Consider the following 24,848-nt stretch of genomic DNA (forward strand, 5'->3'; position numbering starts at 1 on the left):
GTCCAACTTGTGTCTTTGTGCCTTCCCCTATGTCCACATTTTCAAAGGGTTTCAACAATACTTATTGTCAATTTTCAATGCAGGGAATGTTTATCAGACTGCAGAGCTAGATCTTTTACCACAAGTAAAAGTAGTCCCAGGAAAATACACTGAAGGCCTTTATTTCAGATTAAAGAAAAACACAAACCTCAGTACAAAATAAATAAAAAAGTGTAAACAGAGGTGAATAAGCTCTTTGCCTCAAAACAGGCTAATAACAGATAGGTAAGGTCTTCTACTGACTTCCACGTTTGTTGAATAGTGACAGAATTCCTTCCACACCTCCACCTGTTGTTTCAGCCCTGTAACACCCACTCGTACTTGGGCACGGGCCGTGGTACATGCTTGTGAATGTAACATCTGCAGGAAAGGTGTGAATGTATTCAAATACTGTACAGACTTGGGTACACAGTGTGAAATCGCCCTAAAAACAACAGTTTTCCGCATCAACTTTCCTTGTTTTGGAGTGAGACATGCTGTCATCACTGTCTCTTCCTCTCTGCTCTGGTGTGTGTGCCACGCAGAGTAAACAAACGATTTGATTGGCTCATCTGAGTGAAGCTGTTGTCGTATTAACTGGAGTAGCAGCACCTGCTGTCTATAGCCGCCACTGTCGGAAAAAATACTAAATGAAAATGATCTATTCTCATGAATTTATCAGATTGGTCAAAGGTTCGGACCGAAGTCTTCCATTTGGTGATGCCTGCACTAGGGGCTGGCTGGACCATGCAGAGGAGAATCAGGGCTGGCTTGACCACAGCCTAAGTTTGTGACTGAAACAATGTTCCAAATAAAACATATTATCGACGTCAAAGAGCTAGCCCTGTGGCTAATGCAGAAGTGATTACTAAGTGTTTGACTGAGCTACCAACAGCCACTGTAGTAAAATACAATGTTCAATGCAAATGTATGAACAAAATGAGCATTCTACACCTGTCTAGAAGGAAGACGGCCAACTCCAGATTTGTTTTCTTTCCTTTTAACTCCCTTAGTTCTCTCCATCGGTTCAAAGCAATGCAGAGGTTTACTGGTGTTTTAGCCAGCTTTCTGCCAGTCCAGCTCCAGTTCCAGTGTCCACCATTACAACAAAATAAATCCAAGAAATCCCTTTCTTTAGGAAAAAGGACAGAGCTTACTTCTCACTACTAAACTCTGCCGGTGGGTGTGGTGTTGTCATAGTGATGTAAGTCTGCCGTAAATCAGTCCAGTCTTGTCTGACCCGACCAGGGAAGCTGGAAATAGCATTTGGATAAAACCTGTTTTGGTGCTGAAAATCTCATTTTAAATTGCAGACTACAGTCCACTATATAAAAATGAGACTTTTTCAAGATCACATAGAACGTGTGCACAGGACCTTTAAAGATGTTCAACCAAGTCTTCTTTCTTTTGACACTACAGATTCAGTCTTTTACTGTTGAAGTTTTCTGCTCTGGGTTGGCCCTTGGTTGATTCTTCTCAGCAGATCCCCTCTGCCTCAAAAAAATCAGTGGACGTTCCTTCATTCTCCTCAGTGAGCTGTGTTTTGTTTGATGGCATCCTGGTCAGTGGCGTTCCAGTTGATGGTGTTCTGGTCCGGGAAAAACACAGTAGAGTTACACACACTTTACTATAATGTGATTTGTACAGTATTTCTGTAGTGAAATAAAACTGAGCAGCCGTTACTATGGAAACAACAGCTGAATATTCAGTATAAAATCATGAAATGTGGACTGCACCTGAATTTGATTTGATAAAGTTTCACAACTGAAATATTAACCCATAAATCCAGTACAATTCTATTATAAATATATTATAAAGACTTACTCGTGAGTGTCTTTGAGTTCCTCTCCCACTTCCTCATCTTCATTCTCCTCATGGTCACTATTCTGCCCCTGCTTGTGTGTACAGCGACCAGCATGGCAGATAGACAACAGTCCTCTCAAGAAAAGCCGGACACGGAAACTTCTCTCCAAAGTTTTTAGTTGAGATTTTACTGTAAAACTGTAACATACATACAAAACATGTCTCAGTTACATTCATTTCTCCAGCACATAAACACAGGATTATACACTCAAATGAATAAGAAAAGGCCGCTAGCTCGATGCTAACACAAATGGGAAAACCCATAGACATGCTAACGATTAGCATTTACAGATCAACTTAAGATTTATAACGTCTTTAAATCTAGTAACAAAAGTTCGCACCAGAGACAGGTTCTACCATTTGTTATCATAACAACTGAACATAAAATACTCACAGACAAACGTTCTTTCTGGCCATACAACAGAATGAGAAAACGTGTTTGCTGTTTCCTTCCCACGTCCGCACTGACTACGGCAACACCGAAAGTACAAAACACACGCAAATGCAACCCACTCCGACCACCAGAGGGCCCCCTTTGCTTATTTTTAACAACAGAACATCACAGTCACTATGAGAAAGACTGAAAGATGAAGAAAAGTCCAAGTTTAGCATGTGTCAGTGATGTATCTGTGTGTGGTGTTAAACATCTGTCTCAGTAAATCATCCAAGTTAACAATTATAAAAAGTGGACACTGAGTTGAAACATGAAAAGTACCTTTTCATATGGTTTTTGAGCAAAGATATGATGATGACAGCAACAAGAACAGCAACACCACAGACCAGAAACACAAAACTGATCCAGATCAAACCTGTGAGAAAAAGAGGAAAAAACCCTTTAACATTTATAAAGTAACAACATAACAGAAGAGTTAGTGGTCTGAGTCCATGTGGACTGAACTTACTGTCATCACTGTCACTGGGTGAACGTTCCTCATCAAAACCTGGGAAAAAAAAACAAACCATGAAAAGAAACTAATCACCAGACTATAAGTGTGTCTTTGAAAACATTTCTTACCAGGAATGGTTGTAAACACCTCTGTCTCAGAACCAAAGGCCAGTCGGACTGAACATCTAACTCTAGTACTGGTTCTGTGCAGACCTGACAGTACAGCTGTAGTGTTGACCGTCACTGTACCGTTAGTGTTGGGGACTCTGACGGTACTGGTGTGAGAAAAGTTTTGTCCCTGGACACTCAGAGTGACAGTGGGAGCAGGTCGACCAGTGGCTGAACAGGACACAATGAACTCTGCAGTAGAGGACGATTTACTGACATGTAGAACAGGTTCATTCAGCTCTGCAAGGAAAACACATGAACATACATGAGTGGGTTCAAGAGCAGGAATTTCCACTGGTATCAAAGAAAAGAAACACGCAGTCAATGATGCAGGAAGGTTTTTACCATAGATCTGGAGGCAGGTTTTGTAGGTTTTGTGGATGATTGCCCCCTGGTGTTGGATGTTAAACAGACAGTTATAACATCCTTCATCCTGCTGGTTCACATTCTTGATAATTATGGTGCTGTTCTGCAGTCCAGCATCTTTAAACTCCACCTTGTCTCTGAACTCTGGATTCACTCTTGGGTTAAAGTCCTTGTCACTGATGGCCAGATTAATCTTAGGTGAAATCTTCTGCCATGTGACTTGTACAACATCTTCAGATTTCATGAGGTGACAGTTGAGGAAGGCTTCACCTCCTACCTTCACTGAAGTATTCTGAACCTCAGCATTTACACCTGAATGAAGGAAAACACAAATAAATATGTAATGTTTTGCGCAAATACAGTTTGGGAATAAATTAGACCACTCTGACAAAGTAGTGATAAGTAAAGACGTCTCATAAATGAGTCTTTCAGAGCCGTCAGTGTTTAAATGTGGAAATATGATATAAAAAATAAAAAAAATCTGAGAAAAGACATATGACATGTTTGCTTTTACATGTTTAACCCATAAAGACCCAAACATCCACCAGTGACCAAAACCATCTACTGATCTAAATGGTTTAATACCTGTTGATCCACTAATTCTATCAACACATGCAAATAATTGGTGTAAAATGCAGTTTGTCATCTTTCATGGTCATCAGATATGACCCATTTGGACGTTCAGAGGCTCCGTAGTGAAAATGGAAACCTGCGTGAAGTTGGACCCCCACCCAACGAAAACCTCTGGATAAATATTCTCATTCGTTTGTGCTTCGTTAGTGCTGGTTTGTGCAGTTAAAATTTTCGTTTGTGTTATTATAGTTATTGAGTTATTAACAATTCTTTTATAGGTCATTCAGAGGTCAGCCAGCCCCCCCACTTGCTCCAAAATTAACCAAAATAGTGACGTTTGTTTGTGCTTCGTTAGTGCTGGTTTGTGCAATTGTCGTTTGTGCTATTATGGTTTTATAGATATTAGATTTATTTTCAGCCGATGACATCACACAGCCCCCCCACTTCCTCTAAATTGAGTGGAAATGTTTGCGTTTGTTTGTGCTAGTTAGTGCTGTTTAAAAATTTTGTTTGCGCTGTTATGGTTTTATAGATATTACATTTATTTTCAGCCGATGACGTTGTGCACCCCCGCCCCCCGCCACACCCACCCCCGCTAGAAATTCACCCGAAATGGTCTTTGTCTTTTTACAGGAGCTACATTTGCACTGGATTCCACCTTGCTTTTACTCTGTTAATCACAGCTGTCACGATGGTCTTACGTGATCATAACCTGTTGATGCCTCTTCCTTGTTTACCTGGTAAAGTTGTCCTGTCAACAATGTTTGAAATTTCAATAAAAAAGCAATGCAAAGTAAGTGTTTTGTTCAGTAGTTTTGTTCCCGATTTATGTCAATGGAGCATCATGAGACTTCACAATTGTACCACTAGTGGGGGGTGGACAGGTTTGAACCTGAAGTACACCTGTGGAAAAAAAGTTAGTGGTGTAGGAATTTCACATCTAATATTGCACGTTTTTCCAAGTTTTAGCTTCTCAGCATAGGATTTACAACCCTCTGCAAAATCTGATTTCTGGCCAATGCAAATGAAATGTTTTCAAACTAAGTTAGCAGAATATTGACTCAAAAATTACTCACAAAATATTGCTCATGTATTAAAGTAACCCTTTTGACAAATGGAGAGAATTTATTCCAGAAAAGGCTGAGTATGACACATTTTCTAAAACTAAAAAAAAAAAAAAAGAATACACCATTTGAAGAATGGCACCTGGACTCATGTCATAAATGAGCAGATTTGGAAAGCAGTCAAAAGTCCTTGTATATTTATTTATAAAAGAGCCCAGGTCTATCCATCAATCACAATTACGCTGAAGTCAGGAGCTACTGTAAAGAGCACCATGGTCATCTGGACAGAACATGTGAGATAGAACCAGCAGTTAACAGCCCAGTGGTGTTCAAATGTTGCATCAACAACGCTGGTGACTCCTGCACACTGGCTGTTCAAAGCATTTCATGTCTGGAACTATGCTTGTGCAGATGAACACAGAAATATGTGAAGGCAGATGGAAGCCCATGTACGGCAGGCATCACAGGCAAAGAAGCTGATGGACTTTGGAGATCCCAACCAAGCCATGGACCTAATTTGGCCACACTACACAAAGCAAAACAAGAGAGAAATGATTAGGAATCAGGTGACAAAGATCTCATTTTGTCATTGCTGTTGTTAAAATCCAGTGCACCTCATAGTGGGAGCATTAAAGACACTGGACTCCAGTTTTTCTATCACTACTGGAGTCAAACACAAATGCATGTATACAAGACCTTATGACAGAAAACTGACTCAACAGTATGTTCTGATGATGATTTAGAGCTGCAGACAGAATTCCCTTTGAGTGAATTTCCCTTCACTCTGGTGCTCTAAGGAAACACATTTACTTTGAGGGGGGGCAGTTGTTGCTTTCCAGGGAGGCTTGACCCAGGATGCTCTTGGACATTTTGTATCTGTGAGATGGATGAAGACCTAGGAAGTGGAGTAAAAACAGCATCAGAAAAAAGCATCAAAAAACACCAAAATATGCCTACATGCTGTGTTCTACACAAAACAGTCATCACTTCATTGCTTCATTTAATTCATTTGCAGCATTATTTTATCATTTCTTACTTTTTGGTACAATTCATGCTTGTATCCTCACAAAATCCTTACTTCAGTTCATAGTTTATATTCATAATTTGTGTATTCCTGTTTAAAACACAGCTATTTTTATGTTTTATTTTGGACATAAAGTCAGTGCTACAAACCTTAGTCATTTTTATTCATGCAGTCATCAACTTCAAATGCATATCTGTATCCCTGGTCCTCCACATCTACTGTCCTGCATGTTTTAGATGGATCCCTCTTCCAACACACCTGATTCAAATGATGAGCCTATCATCACACACTGCAGAAGCCTGATAATGACTGTCAGGTGTGCTGGAAGACGGTGACATCTAAAACATGTAGGATAGTGGCTCTGGAGGACCAGCGATCTACAGATATACATACATATATCTATACACATGTAGATTTATTATATCAATCTACAGTTTTACTGTTTGTAGGCAGTGCTGGCCAGTAGTGCACTGCTAGTAATATTACTGTAATTAAATTACTTTTTTCCAGTACTAAAGGAGGTTTGGTGCTCACTCCTTGAAGAAACACACTTTCTGCTCAGAGGTTTGAGAAGCTTCTGCTAAAGAGATACAATCACTGTTTCACTTGTAAACATTAAGGCCCTGCTAAATGTTTCACTGCAAAGATAAACCAAATGTTAAACACTCTTCTTAGATCACATTCTACATTTTATTCAATGAGCTGATCTTTGCTGTTTTTATGAGGGACAACGCAGAAAGTATTACTTTAAAAGTCAGAAGAGAGTTCGTTCATTTGGATTTTTTGTTTCCATGTGTATTATTCACAGTACATTCCATACTGTGTCCCATCAGGTGATGAAACACTGCAGTGTTTACAACTCTAGGTTTTCTTCTGCACAGTTAAGGTAACGTAATGTTCAAATAAAATAAAATAAAGTGTGTTTAGTTCCCCAAGGAATAATCTGTTCAACATCAGGTTTTAGGGAAGGAAAATAATTATTAACTTAAAAGTAATGAAACTAATTCATTTAGCTACAAAGTCATAAGTAACATAAATACATTTTAAATGAGTAATAAATGAAATGTAAGTTATTCCACTTTGTAACTTCACTGTTTGAAGGTGCATCCTAAAATACTCATCTTTGGTTTGATATTCTGTCCACTGAAAAAACAATGCTTTATAAACTAATTAATACTAATCACTCAAATAATTACTGTTTAGCACAATAACCTAAAACAGCTGTTACCAAAAATATGGTGTGTAGTCTGGCAGTTTGTCACAGCACAGTAACACAAATGTAGAAGGAAAACTGAACATTAAACAACAACACTGGTATAACTAACTGATCTGATGAGGATCATATCCTTGCAGTTGTTTTCTACAGTCATAAACAAGCAAAACACGTAAAAATATTTACCTGGAGTTCTTGTTCAGGGTGACATCCCCAGAGCTGGACTGGTTGACTGGAGGAGGAGTGAAAAACGCACCCAAACAGACAGAACCAGGAGGAAAAAAGACGAGTGTGGACCACAACAGAACCTGTACAATCTGTTTGTGCTTCATGTGTCTTTAATGTATTTGAATGAACGGGAAACACGGACCAAACCATTTTTGTGGTTAACTTGGAGGGGACGGGGTTAATACCAACAGCTCAAACAAAACTTTAAACAGCACTAACGACGCACAAACAAACGCAACCATTTCCACTCGATTTAGAGGGGGGGGGGGGGGGGGGGGGGGGGGGGGGCTGTGTGACGTCATGCCCGAAAATTCATCTTGTAATATGTATTAAACCAGTGAAGTATAAGATCAATGTCGACCCTTTTTGTTCATTTTGTCATAATTCGGATGAAACATTAACTCATTTGTTTTGGGAATGTGCATTTTGTCAAATATTTTGGTGTGATATCAATGTTTTTTTTAAATAGAAAGCTGGATATTTCTTTTAACTTCAAACTTGAAGATATTTTATTTGGTTTCTTTATTACTGATTCGCCCATTCTGAAATTGTTTATTCTTAATCTCATTTCTTTATTAGCTAAATTTCATATACATACAAGCAAATTTGCTAATCAGAAACCCAGCTTTGTGGTATTTAAATCTTATTTGAAATCCTATTTAGACACACTCAACTTTTGCACCAACCCTAAAGCTGTGAAGACTAAAGCCTTATGTAACGAATTTAAGTTGTAATTTATTTATTTTTATTTTATTAATTAATTAATTAATTTATTTATTTATTTTTCTTTCTTCTTGTTTATTCCATTACTTTTATTTATTTATTTATTTATTTAAATTTACTTGTCTATCTATGTAATTGTATTTAAGTTCTTCCTGCGTCACCTCGAGCATTATGTTATGTGGTTTTTTTTTGTTTTTTTGTTTTGTTTTGTTTTGTTTTTCTCCATGCCATGTTCTGGTCTATGTGTATACAATATTTTGTAAATAAAGTATGAAAAAAAAAAATCAAATCTATAAAACCATAATAGCACAAACGACAATTTTAACTGCACAAACCAGCACTAACGAAGCACAAACGAATGAGAATATTTATCCAGAGATTTTCGTTGGGTGGGGGGCCACTGTGGTGACAGTTCTAAAACAACTGATGATGGAGGAGGGGCTCATTACAGTTTCAAGAAAACAAAACTTTCCTGAGTTAATGTCATCCTATCAACACCTAACACAGACTTCAAAACTATCTACTTACTATTAAATACAGTGAAATGCATTTGTATCTGACCTTTAATGAAGGCTCCAAACAACAGAAGTAGACACACCACTCCTTGATGGGACATGTTTCCAGTTGCTTTCCATCACAGTCAGCATGAATATACCACTGAAGGGCAGCCAGGTGGTCAGAACCAAATAGGTTTCATCTGCGGGTCACTGATATTGAAATAATAATGTCAAACGTTATGTCATGAACAAATATAAATATTCAGAATAAATATTGCATTTAAGTGGAGAATGGTCTATTAAGTATGGTATGTATATGTGTTGTTTTGATCTTAAAACCTTTATATTTACATCATGTCATGCGTAAGTTTCACCTGTTTCACCGTCTAATGGAACAGTCCAACATGACACGTTACGGGTGTACTTGCACCTGGGATGGCCCGGAAGTTGAGAAAAGGATGAACGAGGCGGAGAGAGAAAACTAAAAGGAAATGAGTGAGGCTTTTCTTTTTTTTTTTTTCTTAGAAATGAGTGAGGCAGAGACAGAAATCTTAAAGGAAATGAGTGAGGCTTTTTTTATTTATGTATTTTTAGAAATGAGTGAGGCTTTTTTTTATTATTATTTTTTTTTTTAGAAATGAGTGAGGCAAGGACAGAAAACTAAAAGGAAATGAGTGAGGCTTTTTTTTATTTATTTATTTATTTATTTATTTTTAGAAATGAGTGAGGCAGGGACAGAAAAGTAAAGGGAAATGACGATCTGCAAAAAAAAAAAAAAAAAAAAAAAAAAAAGAAGACGACGAAGTGGACAGAGAAAATAGACTCTTAAATCCTGAATGGACAGACTCATTTGTGTTCATACTTCCACTGGGAATATTAAACCAGTGTGTCTCATAAGTGCAGCACCCATAGCACTTATTAATATATTAATAGTGCTGATATGAAGTAATTAATGAAGTTAACCCAGGGGCTGTTCTAGGATCAGAGGTTTAGGGGAGCTGAGCACCCAGAGTCCTGCAACTATGCAAGAGAAATTTCACTGTTTTGTATATTTTAACACAATTTCAGACCTTCATTCCCACATTTGTGACAGAAAAGCATTTCTGGGTAGGGGAAATTCTGTGACTAAACCATCAAATCTGATAAAAGTTTAAATGCTGAGCCACAGTAAAAGAGGACTGGATTGGAATCATAAAATAATTAAATCCTAACGCTAATTTCTGAAGAAGGCCAACTCATTCTGATACAGCAGCTCCTCAACATATGCACATAAACAGTACATGTCTGTTTCTGGAGTAAAACAGCCCCTATAGTGAGCACCAGAAATACTAAAAATGAACCTTGGAATTATTTTTTGGACTTTTATTTGAAATTCAATGCACAACATGTAAAACACATTAACAGAAATTTACATTTTCAATGTTTGTCTCTGCCTCTTTCGTTCTTGTCTGTATTATATAATACAAATACATAAATAAAAATAAACTCATGTCCTGTTCAGAATAAAGTCCACTAATATATGTGAAGAGTACATATGCTTCTACAAAGCATTTAATGTAGGAAGAACACAAAACTTCCATGATGTATATATAAAATTATATTGTGAATGGAATATTTTTCTTTCTCAGCTGAACAGTGACTGATTTGCCACTATTCTGTCTGTTTTCTTACGTTGTTCTTCCTGATCTTACACTCTTTCCTCTCCTTCTTTTCTTTCATCTCTCCCTCTTTGCACTGACAATCATACACAAATATATTGTTTTCAAGTTGATGGAAAAATGACCTAAATAAGAGAAAATACTAATAAGAATACTAATAAATAAAGTCCTCTCTCTCTTTGTACTGTTAACCAAAAGTCAAATAACCAAACAATGCCTTTTCTATCTAATAAGAGATATAAACTGATGCATTTATCCAAGTTATAATACATAATAATAACTAATAGAATATTTGTTTGCAGTGGAAAATGAACTCACACCATTTGATCTTACACTCATATCTGAACTCTTGCCTTCCACCTGACATACCATACTGTTCTTGAAGCTTGGTGAAGCTAAAAAAAAACTCTGCTAAATCTCCTGTCATTCTTGCTGCTTGTTTCAGAAACAAAACGTTGTAAATAAATGCTTCACCTCTGGAGTCTTTGAACCATCTCTTATTTTCATGAAAGTGCATCTGCATGATCAGAATCTGTCGATTCCATTCTTACCTTGTAGACACACTCCTGAAGAAAAAAGCAGACACAGAACAGTGCAGTGTGTCATGTTTTTGTGGTACTGGAGGCTTTGTGTGTTATCACTTCAGCTCAGCTGGCACCGAAACATAATGTCAGGTATCAGTGACAAATAATGTTAACCATGATCTGACGTTTATTAATATAGACCAGGGGTGTCAAACTCATTTTAGTTCAGGGGCCAGATTCGACTAAATTTGATCTGCAGTGGGCCTGACCAGTAAAATAATAACAGATTAATATAGAAATAATTTCAACTCCAAACTTTTCTCTATGTTTTAGAGAAAAAAAAGTTAATTTACATCATGAAAAGGTTTACATCTTTAACTATCCTTTCAAAAGATGTGAAAAACATGAACAAACTGAAAAAATAAGTGTAATTTTAACAATATTCTGTCTCAGTTTATCATTTCTACATGTACATTATAACTTACAGATCACAGTGGATTTGCAAATAAACAAAACATTTAATATCAGGCAGAATATTGTTAAAATTGTCCTTACTTCTCTTAAGGCATTTCAAGTTATTCACATTTTTTGCAAAATCATACTTTATTTGAGTGTAAATACATGAAAATACAAATTTAAAATACAAATACAATACAAATGTAAATACAAATTTACATTTACAAAGAGAAAAATTTGGAATTGTGAGTATTTATTGATTATTATGATAGCATTTTACTGGTCCTGCCCACTTGAGCTTAAATTGGTCTGAATATGGAACCTGAACTAAACGGATTGTTAATATCTTAGTGTAATTTTTGCATTTCACAAATTCATCCCAAGGGCCGGACTAGACCCTTTGGCGGGCCGGATTTGGCCCCCGGACTGCATGTTTGACACCTGTGATATAGGCAGAATGAACTCTTTAACCTCTGATGTGTCTGTGGTGAGTGTTCTGAATGTATGATTTATTTTAAATATTCATAAAAATTCAACCGTTTGCTCAATAGGAAAAATTTCCAAACATGTTGATCAAATAGACCTTGGTCTTTCCATAGATATCTGAGCATGCTCAGTGCATCCCCCGCCGCCTGTGTAATGGGGGGGGCAAAACACAGATCAGTGAGTGAGAGTGACGTACTATAAAAATAGATGGTTTTGGCTTTTTTTGTTTTCCTTGTGGTTTTTCATCTTTACTGTTGTTTACAGTGTTGTAGTGATTTTTCTTTTTGTAATTTTTTTTTTTTTTTTTTTACTGAGTTTTGACCGTGTAACTACTTTTTGGAGTTCAATTAAGTGCCAAAAAGCAGCTGGACTGATTTAGAAAAACAAAAACTACTGGGCCAAACTTCAAATACTTGTTCTTGTTCAGTGTGTTCCAGTTCACAGTTCATGTTCAACATCCTAAATCTCGTACTGATGTACATTCAGAGTGCCTTATTTAGTCAAAACCTGTCAAACTTCAATTCCTCACTTTGTCTTTTTCTTTAATTCCACCGTTTTGACCCTAAAAGACACAGCAAAGTACAACCACTGAAGACAAGGAACACAAGTCCATACTCACAGCAGCTTTTATGACACTGAAACAGAAGACAATTCACAGCAGCACGATTACCTGGAATCATGGCTCAGGGGTTAAAGGGTTAAGTAAAATGTGATCACATCAATAAATATACCACATGCACATTATACTGTCTTTATAGCTTTATTTTTATCGTAAAATAGAAAGAAAACTACATATTTTCAGTGAATGACGTGTAATTTTCTACTGTTGCACTGCGTAACCGAACAGTCCCGTTCAACATCCAAACAACTTTCACTTGTACTGACTTGAACCAGTATCAGAGACCATATTTGTCCTGTGTTGGCTTCTCTGCACTGGCTCCCTGTAAAAACTAGGATAGACTTTAAAATACTCCTCCTCACTTCCAAAGTCCTTTATGGCCAGGCACCTACTGATCTGAAAGAGCTTTTAGGTCCATATGATCCATCTAGACCGCTACGCTCTCAACATGTAGGCTTACTGGTGGTTCATAGAATCTCCAAAAGTACGACAGGAGCTAGAGCCTTCAGCTATCAAGCTCCTCTATTGTGGAACCAGCTCCCTGCCTCGGTCCGTATCTTTAAAAGTGGACTTAAAACTCTCCTTTTGGATGAAGTGTACAGTTAGGGCGGCTCAGGCTTAGTTCTGCTGCTACAGGCTTAGACTGGGAGACTCATCATGATACACTGACCTCCTCTCTGCTCCTCCTCTTCTCTGACCTCCTCTCTCCTCCTCTATTCACACCCCAGCAAACACATGTTACTGACTTGACTTCTTCCCTGGAGTCTCTGTATTTTATGTCCTCACAGGTTTTTCCTGGATCATCTCTGGACCTGCTGCTGTGGTCCTTCTCTCCTGCCTTCATCGTCATCACTCATTTATCCACATAGTTGTGATAGTGTTTATTATATAGTTACACAGATGGTGGAGGTTTCTATTATTGGTACTAACAGTTGCAGTAGTAGTATATCCACTGTTAGTACTTGTATAGTATGTAGTAGTATTAACAGTTATGGACATTAGTTCTAGTTATTTGTAATTATACTAACACCAGCTGTTCTACTTTTTAACAGTTCCAGTTCAGTTTGTTGTGCATCTGTGTCTCCCCCCTCCCCCAGTCTCTCTCTCTCTTCCTTTAACCCTCTCTCTTTAACCCCAACTGGTCAAGGCAGATGACCATCCTCCAGGAGTCAGGGTCTGCTCCAGGTCTCTGCCTGTTAAAAGGATGTTTTTCCTCTACACTAACACCAGCTGTTTACTCCTGGAGGATTCTGTTAGTGTCTGTGAATTGGCTTAAGAGTCTGGTTTCAACTAGTTCTAAAAGGAAAGTGTCATTAGACAACTTTTGTTATGATTTAGCGCTATATAAATAAAAATTTGATTGAACATTGAAATTCAAACATTTTCAAGGATTTCAAGAACCCATACCATCCCTGCATTTTGTGCAAAATATTAAATGTGTTAAAATTAAAAAGGTGAGTAGAATGTCATGAATATGATAAAAATTAATAATTCCAAATAAAAAGAAGCTAAAATTAAATGTTTGAAAACCAGAAAGTATTTCAAGTAAAAGTAGTTCATAGTTTTTGTGCTAATAGTATATGAAGTACTAATACCAAATATACTAGATTCATGAGGTGCTTATTGGAAAAACTTATTTTATTCAGCATTGAATTTAGTCTTTTATACTATTTCAGATGAGAATACTTTGGTAGCCTGGAGGGGATTTAGGAGTATGATTACTCCAAAAGTACACAGTAAAAGTAGTTCATAGTGTTTGTTGTGCTGATAGTAAATGAAGTAATAATACCAAAAATACCAGATTGGAGGAAAACGATTTCATTTCATGATAAAAAAACACCTTAAAACCATTTTATCCAACTTACTTTAATGTAATTATCAGATAAATAGTGCACATGAAAAACACTAGGGCAGGGGTATTCGATTAAAAATCACTGAAGTCCAGTTATTAAAATTCCCTGCAAGTAAAATGTCCGAACCGAAGTCCAACTTGTGTCTTTGTGCCTTCCCCTATGTCCATATTTTCATAGGGTTTCAACAATATTTATTGTCAATTTTCAATGCAGGGAATGTTTAACAGAGTGCACAGCTAGATCTTTTACCACAAGTAAAAGTAGTCCCAGGCAAATACACTGAAGGATTAAAGATTAAAGAAAACAGAAACCTCAGAATAAAATAAATAAAAAAGTGTAAACAGAGGTGAATAAGCTCTTTGCCTCAAAACAGGCTAATAACAGATAGGTAAGGTCTTCTACTGACTTCCACGTTTGTTGAATAGTGACAGAATTCCTTCCACACCTCCACCTGTTGTTTCAGCCCTGTAACACCCACTCGTACTTGGGCACGGGCCGTGGTACATGCTTGTGAATGTAACATCTGCAGGAAAGGTGTGAATGTATTCAAATACTGTACAGACTTGGGTACACAGTGTGAAATCGCCCTAAAAACAACAGTTTCCCGCATCAACTTTCCTTGTTTTGGAGTGAGACATGCTGTCATCACTGTCTCTTCCTCTCTGTTCTGGTGTGTGTGCCACGCAGAGTAAACAAACGATTTGATTGGCTCATCTGAGTGAAGCTGTTGTCGTATTAACTGGAGTAGCAGCACCTGCTGTCTATAGCCGCCACTGTCGGAAAAAATACTAAATGAAAAATGATCTATTCTCATGAATTTATCAGATTGGTCAAAGGTTCGGCCCGAGGTCTTCCATTTGGTGATGCCTGCACTAGGGGCTGGCTGGACCATGCAGAGGAGAATCAGGGCTGGCTTGACCACAGCCTTAGTTTGTGACTGAAACAATGTTCCAAATAAAACATATTATCGACGTCACAGAGCTAGCCCTGTGGCTAATGCAGAAGTGTTTACTAAGTGTTTGACTGAGCTACCAACAGCCACTGTAGTAAAATACAATGTTCAAAGCAAATGTTTGAACAAAATGAGCATTCTACACCTGTCTAGAAGGAAGACGGCCAACTCCAGATTTGTTTTCTTTCCTTTTAACTCCCTTAGTTCTCTCCATCGGTTCAAAGCAATGCAGAGGTTTACTGGTGTTTTAGCCAGCTTTCTGCCAGTCCAGCTCCAGTTCCAGTGTCCACCATTACAACAAAATAAATCCAAGAAATTCCTTTCTTTAGGAAAAAGGACAGATCTTACTCCTCACTCGTTCAGCTTACTTCTCACTGCTAAACTCTGCCGGTGGGTGTGGTGTTGTCATAGTGATGTAAGTCTGCCGTAAATCAGTCCAGTCTTTTCCGACCCAACCAGGGAAGCTGGAAATAGCATTTGGATAAAACCTGTTTTGGTGCTGATAATCTCATTTTAAATTGCGGACTACGGTCAGGCAAATATATAAAAATGAGACTTTCTCAAGATCACATAGAACATCTGCAGAGGACCTTTAAAGATGTTCAACCAAGTCTTCTTACTTCTGACACTACAGATTCAGTCTTTTACTGTTGAAGTTTTCTGCTCTGGGTTGGCCCTTGGTTGATTCTTCTCAGCAGATCCCCTCTGCCTCAAAGAAACAGTTGAAGTTCCTTCACACTCCTCCTTGAGCGGTGTTCTGGTCGATGGTGTAGTAGTCAATGGTGCTCTGCTCAGTGGCATTCTGGTTGATGGCGTTCTGCTCCGGCAAAAACACAGTAGAATTAAACACACTTTACTGTAATGTTATTTGTACAGTATTTCTGTTGCGAAATAAAACGGAGCAGCCCTTACTATGGAAACAACAGCTGAATATTCAGTATAAAATCATGAAATGTGGACTGCACCAGAATTTGATTTTGTAAAGTTTCACAACTGAAATAGTAAACCATAAATCCTGTACATTTCTGTTATAAATATATTATAAAGACTTACTCGTGAGTGTCTTTGAGTTCCATTCCCACTTCCTCATCTTCATTCTCCTCATGGTCACTGTGAGAAAGACTGAAAGATGAAGAAAGGTCCAAGTTCAACATTTGTCAGTGATGTATCTGTGTGTGGTGTAAAACATCTGTCTCAGTAAATCATCCAAGTCAACAATAATAAAAAGTCGACACTGAGTTCAAACATGAAAAGTACCATTTCATGTGTTTTTTGAACAAAGATGTGATGACAGCAACAGCAACAGCACAGACCAGAACCACAGGCACACTGATCCAGCTCAAACCTGTGGAAAAAAAGGAAAAAAAAACAACCTTTAACATTTATAAAGTAACAACATAACAGAAGAGTTAGTGGTCTGAGTCCATGTGGACTGAACTTACTGTCATCACTGTCACTGGGTGAACGTTCCTCATCAAAACCTGGGGAAAAAAAAACAAACCATGAAAAGAAACTAATCACCAGACTATAAGTGTGTGTCTTTGAAAACATTTCTTACCAGGAATGGTTGTAAACACCTCTGTCTCAGAACCAAAGGCCAGTCGGACTGAACATCTAACTCTAGTACTGGTTCTGTGCAGACCTGACAGTACAGCTGTAGTGTTGACCGTCACTGTACCGTTAGTGTTGGGGACTCTGACGGTACTGGTGTGTGAAAAGTTTTGTCCCTGGACACTCAGAGTGACAGTGGGAGCAGGTCGACCAGTGGCTGAACAGGACACAATGAACTCTGCAGTAGAGGACGATTTACTGACATGTAGAACAGGTTCATTCAGCTCTGCAAGGAAAACACATGAACATACATGAGTGGGTTCAAGAGCAGGAATTTCCACTGGTATCAAAGAAAAGAAACACGCATTCAATGATGCAAGAAGGTTTTTACCATAGATCTGGAGGCAGGTTTTGCAGGTGATAGCCCCCTGGTGTTGGATGTTAAACAGACAGTTATAACATCCTTCATCCTGCTGCTTCACATTCTTGATAATTATGGTGCTGTTCTGCAGTCCAGCATCTTTAAACTCCACCTTGTGTCTGAACTCTGGATTCACTCTTGGACTAAAATACTTGCTATTGGTGGCCAGATTCATCTCAGGTGAAATCTTCTGCCATGTGACTTGTACAACATCTTCAGATTTCATGAGGTAACAGTTGAGGAAGGCTTCACCTCCTACCTTCACTGCAATAGTCTGAACCTCAGCATTTACACCTGAATGAAGGAAAACACAAATAAATATGTAATATTTTGAGCAAATACAGTTTGATAATAAATTAGACCACTCTAACAAGGTAGTGATAAGTAAAGACTTGTCATAAATGAGTCTCTCAGAGCCAAAAGTGTTTACTTATGTGGAAATATGATGTATTAAAAAAAAAAATCAATGAAAAGACATATGAGGTGTTTGCTTTTAAAAGTTTAACCCATAAAGACCCAAACATCCACCAGTGACCAAAACCATCTACTGATCTGTTTAATACCTGTTGATCCACTAATCCTATCAATACATGCAAATAACTGGTGTAAAATGCAGTTTGTCATCTTTTCATGGTCAATGGATTGTACTTATATAGCGCATTTTCTACACCAAGGCGCTACCAGAGCCTTGGGGGAGCAATTTAGGGTTCAGTGTCTTGCTCAAGGACACTTCGACATGTAGGCAGTCGGAGCCAGTATTCCAACCACCGACCCTTTGGTCATTCAATGACCCGCTCTACCAATTGAGCCATAGCTGCCCCACCGACATTTATTTTAAGGGTGCACCCAAATTTTCCAATAAGGAACAGTTTATTTGCTGGCTTAGAGTGTCGTTTTATATGTTCATGTGTTTTATTAATACAATTCAACGTTTACCATTCCATCGTCGCATCCTTTTACTCACTGGTGTCTCTGTCTTAATCATCACCCCTTTTCATGAACCTACAGCAGTGGTCTCCAAACTACGGCCTGCCTCCACATCTGGCCCGGCCCCCTGAACAATACCAGAGACGCATTACGATTTTTTTTTTCAGTCTGGCCACGTGATCGAGACTTATACACACACAGAATGTGACATTCTATTCCACCCTTCTGCAGTCTGTGCCCCTATCTGAACCCTCCCAGAAAAAAAATCCTAGACTCACCCCTTTCAAATAGAGCGGAATAATGGTGAAAAGGTTAGGTAAGAGAAAAACTGATTCAGAATGCAGGGTATTTAACCTGCAGTGGACAAATGATTATTTTTTTGTTCAATGCAAAGAAAAGGCTGTTTGTCTCATCTGTCAAGAGGCGGTGGCGGTATTCAAAGAATACAATCTGCGCCGACACTATGAATCCCATCACAAAGACAAGTATGATAGCTTGCAAGGCCAAATGCGAGCAGACAAACTCTCAAAGCTAAAAAGTGGACTGTTAGCTCAGCAGAACACATTTGTACACCAAGCTCAGCTGAACCAGTCATCCGTTCAGGCCAGCTTTCAGGTTGCTCAACTGATAGCAAGCAGTGGTAAACCTTTCACTGATGGAGAGTTTGTCAAGAAATGTTTGAATGCTGTCGCGGAGGAGGTGTGTCCCAAGAAGAAAGATGTCTTTAATGCCGTGAGTCTGTCAGCGAGTACAATAAACAGACACATTGAAGAAATCCGGGGTAATGAATATGCCCAGCTGCAGCAGAAGACGAAAGAATTTGACTTTTTTTCATTAGCACTGGATGAGAGCACAGACGTGTAGGACACAGCGCAGCTGCTCATTTTTATTCGTGGAGTTAGCACAAACTTTGAGATGTGCGAGGAGCTGGCAGCCCTCCAAAGTCTCAAAGGGACTACGACGGGGGAGGATATTTTCAGCAAAGTATGCCAAACCATGGAAGAGTTGGACCTGGACTGGTCAAAGCTTGCCAGCATCACGACTGACGGGGCTCCTAGTATGGTGGGCGCGTCTCGGGGTCTAATAGGACGCATGAGATGGAAGAACGGGGTCTCACCGCCCCGCTACAAGTCCACTGCCTAATTCACCAGCAAGCACTGTGCTGCGAAGTGTTGAAGTGGGATTCTGTCATGAAGGTTGTGGTGTCATGCATAAACTTCATCAGAGCAAAGGGACTTAAACACAGGGAGTTCCAGCAATTCCTGTCTGAACTGGAGTCTGCGCACGGCGATGTGTTGTACTACACAGAGGTCCGATGGTTGAGTCGGGGCAGAGTTTTGAGGCATTTTTACGAGCTGCTGCCCGAAATTAACGTATTTCTTCATTCAAAAGACAAAACGGTCCCAGAGCTGATCGACCCATAATGGAATGGCACCTCGCATTTTTAACAGATGTGACAGAAATGCTGAACAGCCTTAACTTGCAGCTACAAGGCCAGGGGAAACTCATTTGCGACATGTATTCCCACATAAAAACATTTGAGGTGAAACTAGCGCTGCTTTTGGAACAAGTGAAAAAGCACACCTTCATCCATCTCCCTGCTACCCAAAACCTCTCCGCAGAAAACCCAGCGGTCCCGTTCCCAGCTGAAAAGTGTGTGGAGCACTGGAAATGCTGAAGGCGGACTTCAGTGTGCGATTCCATGAACTACATGTTAATGCAAAAGAAATCCGTCTTTTCCCGAACCCCTTTGCTGCCGACACTGATGAAGCCCAGCCTTCTTATCAGTTTGAGTTGGCCGAGTTACAGAACTGTGATGTTCTGAAAGACGCATTCAAGCCCAACAGTCTCATTGACTTCTATGCCGCCCTCCCAAACAACATGTACCCTAACATATAAAACCATGCAATGAAGATGTCCAGACTTTTTGGCAGCACGTATATCTGCGAGCAAACTTTTTCACACATGAAACTCCTGAAAACTCCGATGAGATCAAGATTGACAGATGAACATCTGCATCAGTGTTTGAGACTGGCTGTGACTAGAATGGAACCTGATATTCAACTTCTCACCAGCCAGATGCAGGCCCACAGTTCACACTGATGAACATACATAGGTAAGCTCACTTTTCTGACTTGAATGAGTCATTCTGAGTATAAACAAATATAATCAGAATAAAATCTACTGGGATAAAATCCATCTCCACATACTGATAGTGAAATGTATTGTGCTGTGTAGGTGCTGTATCATTTAGTTTGGTTTCTCAGCCTGCTTGCTTTGTGGTTTTCACAGGGAAGTTGATGAGAGAGAGAGCTGCAAACAGCGGTGTCTACAAGCCTACTGGAACCTACAAAAGGATTATAAGGAAGGAACACAAGAACTTTGAGAGACTGCTCATATGAGTCATTTAAGTAAGAGATTCTGCTCTGACAATTAAGATGAACTTTTACTTGTTAAGATTGTGCATGGCATAACAGAAAGTTAATGTTCCATGGACTTTTTTTTCTGTGAAGAACCCAGAGAGGGTTATTTGGTTATTATTTATTTCATAAATAGTATTATTATATATTTCCTGACTTTATTTTTTCTGTGAAGAACCCAGAGAGGGTTATTTGATTTTTATTGATTTCATAAATAGTGTAATTTTATTTCAGAAATAGTGTTATGTATTTCCTGACTTTTTTCTGTGAAGATCCCAGAGAGGGTTATTTGGTTATTTATTTCATAAATAGTGTTATTTATTTCATGAATAGTGTTATTATTTATTTCCTGACTTTTTTTCTGTGAAGATCCCAGAAAGGGTTGTTAATATTTGGTTATGTGTGGCTTTCTGGAAAACAATAAATGTTTATGTTTAGGCACCCCTGCGATCGTCACACCTTTTCTGTTACAAACTGACCCCGGCCCCCCATCAGAGAAGGGAAACGTTATGTGGCCCTCAAAGGAAAAAGCTTGGGGACCCCTGACCTAGAGTATTCTGGCCCATCAGTGCCTCCCTCAGTGTACGGGTTACATAATATACAGAAAAATAAAGCAAGTTCAATAGAGACCAAATGTACATTCATAGTGAGGATAAAGCAGGTTCAGATAATCAAAGAATGAATGAATGAATGAATGAACGAAAGTTACATTTAAAAACATGAACACATTAGAGTTGCCCAGATTTAATCTCATCCTAACAACATCAAACACAGATTTCAAGACCATCCATTTACTATTAAAAAGAGTGAAATAATTTTGTTCCTTACCTTTAATGAAGGCTCCAAACCACAGAAGGAAACACACCACCATGTTCTGGGGCATGTTTTCAACGGTTTTAACCACATTTGAACCTGCCACTCAGATGCAGCCAGGTGGTCAGAACCAAATAGGGTTTAACTGTAGGTTATTCATGTGGAAATAATTATGTCAAAAGTTATGTTATGAATAAATATAAATATTCAGTATAATAATTGTATTTAAATGAAGAATGTTCCGTTAAGTATGATGTGTATATGTGTTATTTTGGTCTTAAAACCTTTATATTTACATCATGTCATGCGTCAGTTTCACCTGTTTCACCGTCTAATGGAACAGTCCAACTGAACAGGCTACGGTAGTACTTTCACTTCGGATCCACTGTTGTATGAGTCTTGTGATGTCATTGATAATTTTGCTGCTTTTTATTCTTCATTGCATGGCTCACTACCAGACCGTGGACCGGGTCCGGACCCAGAAGTTGTCCCATATAAAACCCGGACCTACAGCCGGTGGTGGGACACTTCTATTTGAACCGGTGCGACTGTGGTGGGTGTTTAAAAGAGGAAGTGGTTTAGTGGATGAGGAAACGTTCAGACCAATTAGACGTGCGGAAAGTCATCCCACGTGATATCTGTTAACCAATCACATCACATCTGTGAGTTCAAGTTCACCGCAGAAGCTGAGAAAAAAACAGTTGAAAAAGGGGGAGAAAAGTAAAGAGAAAATGACACTATGCAAAAAAGAGAAGTGGACAGTAGAAATAAACCCTTAAATCCTGAATGGACAGACTCGTTTGTGTCCATACTTCCACAGGGAACATTAAACAGTGTGTCTCATAAGTTCAGAAATCACAGCACTTATATTATTAGTGTCGATATGAAGCACTATTATGAAGCAAAATATAAAGGGTTTGTTTCATAATAGAATTAATAAAGTTAAGCACTTTATTTAAACATGCACAACTGTCACATGTATTATTTATTTGGGGCTGGCTAAGTGGTAACAGGTGAACAGCCTTACTATATTTTTCTTTGCCCCTTCACAACTATTAGGTAGAAAATGAATGATACTGCATTTTGCAGGGAATAATGAGCACTTTTGGATGTGACTGAAAAAAATGTTTTAACCTAATTTTCTGTCTTAAAAAAAGTAAAAACCCCTCGGTACACATGGACAGAAAATTCAAATCTGTTTTTGACCACTTTATAAAACCTGCCTTAAAGTGCAGCTCCAATTGTCATTAAACTATAAAAGCTTTACTGTTGGTCCTCTGGGTGTCTGTTTTGCCAAACAGTAAACAGTTTGGATTTATTCAGTATATAAGGTCATGAAATAGCAAGAGTTTTACTCAGTGTTTCAGTAAGGGATGGACACAGTCATCATGGTAACAGATGGACAAGGGAAAAGAATTACAAGTTTCAGTTATTTATTCAGCATATTTATTAGTATACACATTGCATATCTACAAAGTCAAACCTTAATAAACTAATTTAATACATTTTAACATTTATCTATCTCAGTTTATTAGATATTTGTCACCACTGTAAAAGTAGCAAAAGGTTTTTGAATTGACCCATAAGTATAATATAGGTCCAATAGAAGAGCATCAAAGTTATGCTTAGAATTGCACTGGCAGACAAAGAATGCACACATGAATTTATGGTGAATATAATGCCATCTAAGTATTTTTAAAATATTTTTCAAAAAAAAAAAAAAAAAAGTCTTGTGCTGGGCACAAGAAGGAATGTACTTTCAAAATATACAAGTCTTCAAAAGGTGATTTTGAATGTATTTTTAGATCTAGATGTTAACCTTCCCTTGGCCAGCCCCATTCATTTATTTTGTCTTATTTTGAAATGCAGCTCTGCTTTTATTTAATTTATGAGGGAACATACCAGAGTGCTTGTGCAGGTCTTGAAAGTATTAAATAAGTATGAAATTTTGATATGCTGTTTTCCAGACCTTGAAAAGTCTGGAATTTTGTGTGAAAGTCTTAATAAAGTTTCTCTCATAGTTGAATTTCAGAGTATGATCAAAGGCGCATAATCTTGCAAGATAAGAAATACATGAGGGAAGCAAATAAAAACAATATGATTTCGCCAACCAGCTGGTACTGGAATGATTCTAGTGAAACGTATTTGTATGATATCTATGCACTTTTGTGATTTTCACGTTTTGAAAATGTTTCTGAATTATGCATTCATTCATATATTTATTGAAATGAACTTTTCTACTACACACAACAGGTACAATCTCAGCCAGAAAAGTAGGCACACAAGTAGAAAAAATACATAAAGAATGACAAAGGTCTGGGGAAAAAACTGGACTTTTCAAAAAGTTTGGAATTTTTATTTGGATAAAGAACAAGCACCCTGTGTACATATCTGCAGTTAAACATATATGTTCAGTTCTGTCTTATGCAACAATAAATATTGTCAAAAAGTGTTTGAATCATACTGAATTCATTTAATTTGCCAGTCAGGTACTACCAGGCTACTTAAAAATATATCCCACTTAAATAGTTAGACATTAGGATTTTCCTGGACCTTTGCTTTAAGAAATGTTCTCTAACTGGACCTCTTTAAATTTTAGTTGAATACGACCTGCTTTATTGGATAGAGATATTTAAAGTCAGGTCATGTAATGAATGGAAAAGTCAACAACATTTATTAAATATATGTACTATATATGACTTAATCAGAGACGCTCATATAAAACTAATGGTATTTATGGACTAAATCACTGAACGAGTAAAGAAATTGCCCTAATAATAATTCGTTAATATTTTCATCTTGTCGACCACAGAAAGAACAAAGAATCATTTGATGTTTAAGTAGATAGAGATGGTGGACATGAAACTTCACGTGTAGCTGCAAATCAAGCCATTTTCTGTAGATTAATGATGAGCAGAACTTCCATGTGTAGCTTCATATGCGTGAAAACAAGTGAGTGCACTAGTGTAAATACATTTAAATAGAAAACTGAAGGATCTAATTACAATGGTCTGAAAACACCTGAAATCAGAGGAATGCACCCATGCATTTTATTAGACCACTAGATTATCTGTCATTTAATTTTCACATTTATGTAATGATTCTGTTCGAACAAAATCAATAAAATGAGGATTTGACAGTTATTTCTCTACTTTGAAGAAACAGAGGATGTTCAGTCCACCTACTAAGATTTTTGAGTCATCAAAAATGTAGAAAACTAAAGAAGTCTCAAGATTATAAACATGTTTTGGTGTCATTGAGGTAATAAATATGATACTGACCCAAAGGGTTTAGAGAAAACGTGATAAGATCTACTGGTCAGCACCAATGTTTGAGTATAATAATCTTTTTTCTAATTTGGTTTGTTTCTTTCTTTATTATTATTATTATTATTATTATTATTATTATTATTATTATTATTATTATTATTATTATTATTATTATTATTATTATTATTATTATTTGGTTTGTTTCTATAGGGTCTCTAACTTGACAGGATAGTGGATTAGACAGAACCATAGAACTGTATTTTATACTGTTTTACA

At 37.8% G+C, this 24,848-nt stretch overlaps 1 protein-coding gene across 4 annotated transcripts; it reads right to left on the reverse strand.

Annotated features, from left to right (window-relative positions):
* Positions 1-145: 145 nt before the first annotated feature.
* On the reverse strand, positions 146-21,383 carry LOC115430436 (OX-2 membrane glycoprotein-like). Of its 4 annotated transcripts, none has more exons than XM_030150444.1 (8): positions 21,319-21,378; positions 8,688-8,833; positions 3,281-3,613; positions 2,897-3,175; positions 2,784-2,822; positions 2,597-2,690; positions 1,843-2,019; positions 146-1,606 (listed from the first exon to the last, which is right to left on the reverse strand). In XM_030150444.1, exons 2-8 carry the CDS (start codon positions 8,740-8,742, stop codon positions 1,495-1,497), a joined length of 1,089 nt encoding a protein of 362 aa, XP_030006304.1. In that variant the 5' UTR covers positions 8,743-8,833; positions 21,319-21,378; the 3' UTR covers positions 146-1,494. The 4 variants fall into 4 exon arrangements, 3 of the variants coding, with proteins under 3 accessions (XP_030006304.1, XP_030006320.1, XP_030006312.1); XR_003936940.1 differs by lacking the exon at positions 146-1,606 and adding an exon at positions 2,276-2,419 and having other exon boundaries at positions 1,889-2,019; XM_030150460.1 differs by lacking the exon at positions 146-1,606 and having other exon boundaries at positions 1,877-2,419.
* Between the last annotated feature and the right edge of the window lie 3,465 nt (positions 21,384-24,848).

This window comes from Sphaeramia orbicularis, chromosome 2, assembly GCF_902148855.1.
Source record: "Sphaeramia orbicularis chromosome 2, fSphaOr1.1, whole genome shotgun sequence".
Taxonomy (NCBI): domain Eukaryota; kingdom Metazoa; phylum Chordata; class Actinopteri; order Kurtiformes; family Apogonidae; genus Sphaeramia; species Sphaeramia orbicularis.

Bases quoted from the DNA above. Each gene is read 5' to 3' on its own strand.
- LOC115430436 (XM_030150444.1), bottom strand. From the start codon at position 8,742: ATGTCCCATCAAGGAGTGGTGTGTCTACTTCTGTTGTTTGGAGCCTTC. The intron at 2,691-2,783 runs GTAAGTTCAGTC...TTTTTCTCACAG, and splicing joins ACCCAGTGACAGTGATGACA to GTTTGATCTGGATCAGTTTT. The intron at 2,020-2,596 runs GTACTTTTCATG...TGTATGTTACAG, and splicing joins CTCAAAAACCATATGAAAAG to TTTTACAGTAAAATCTCAAC.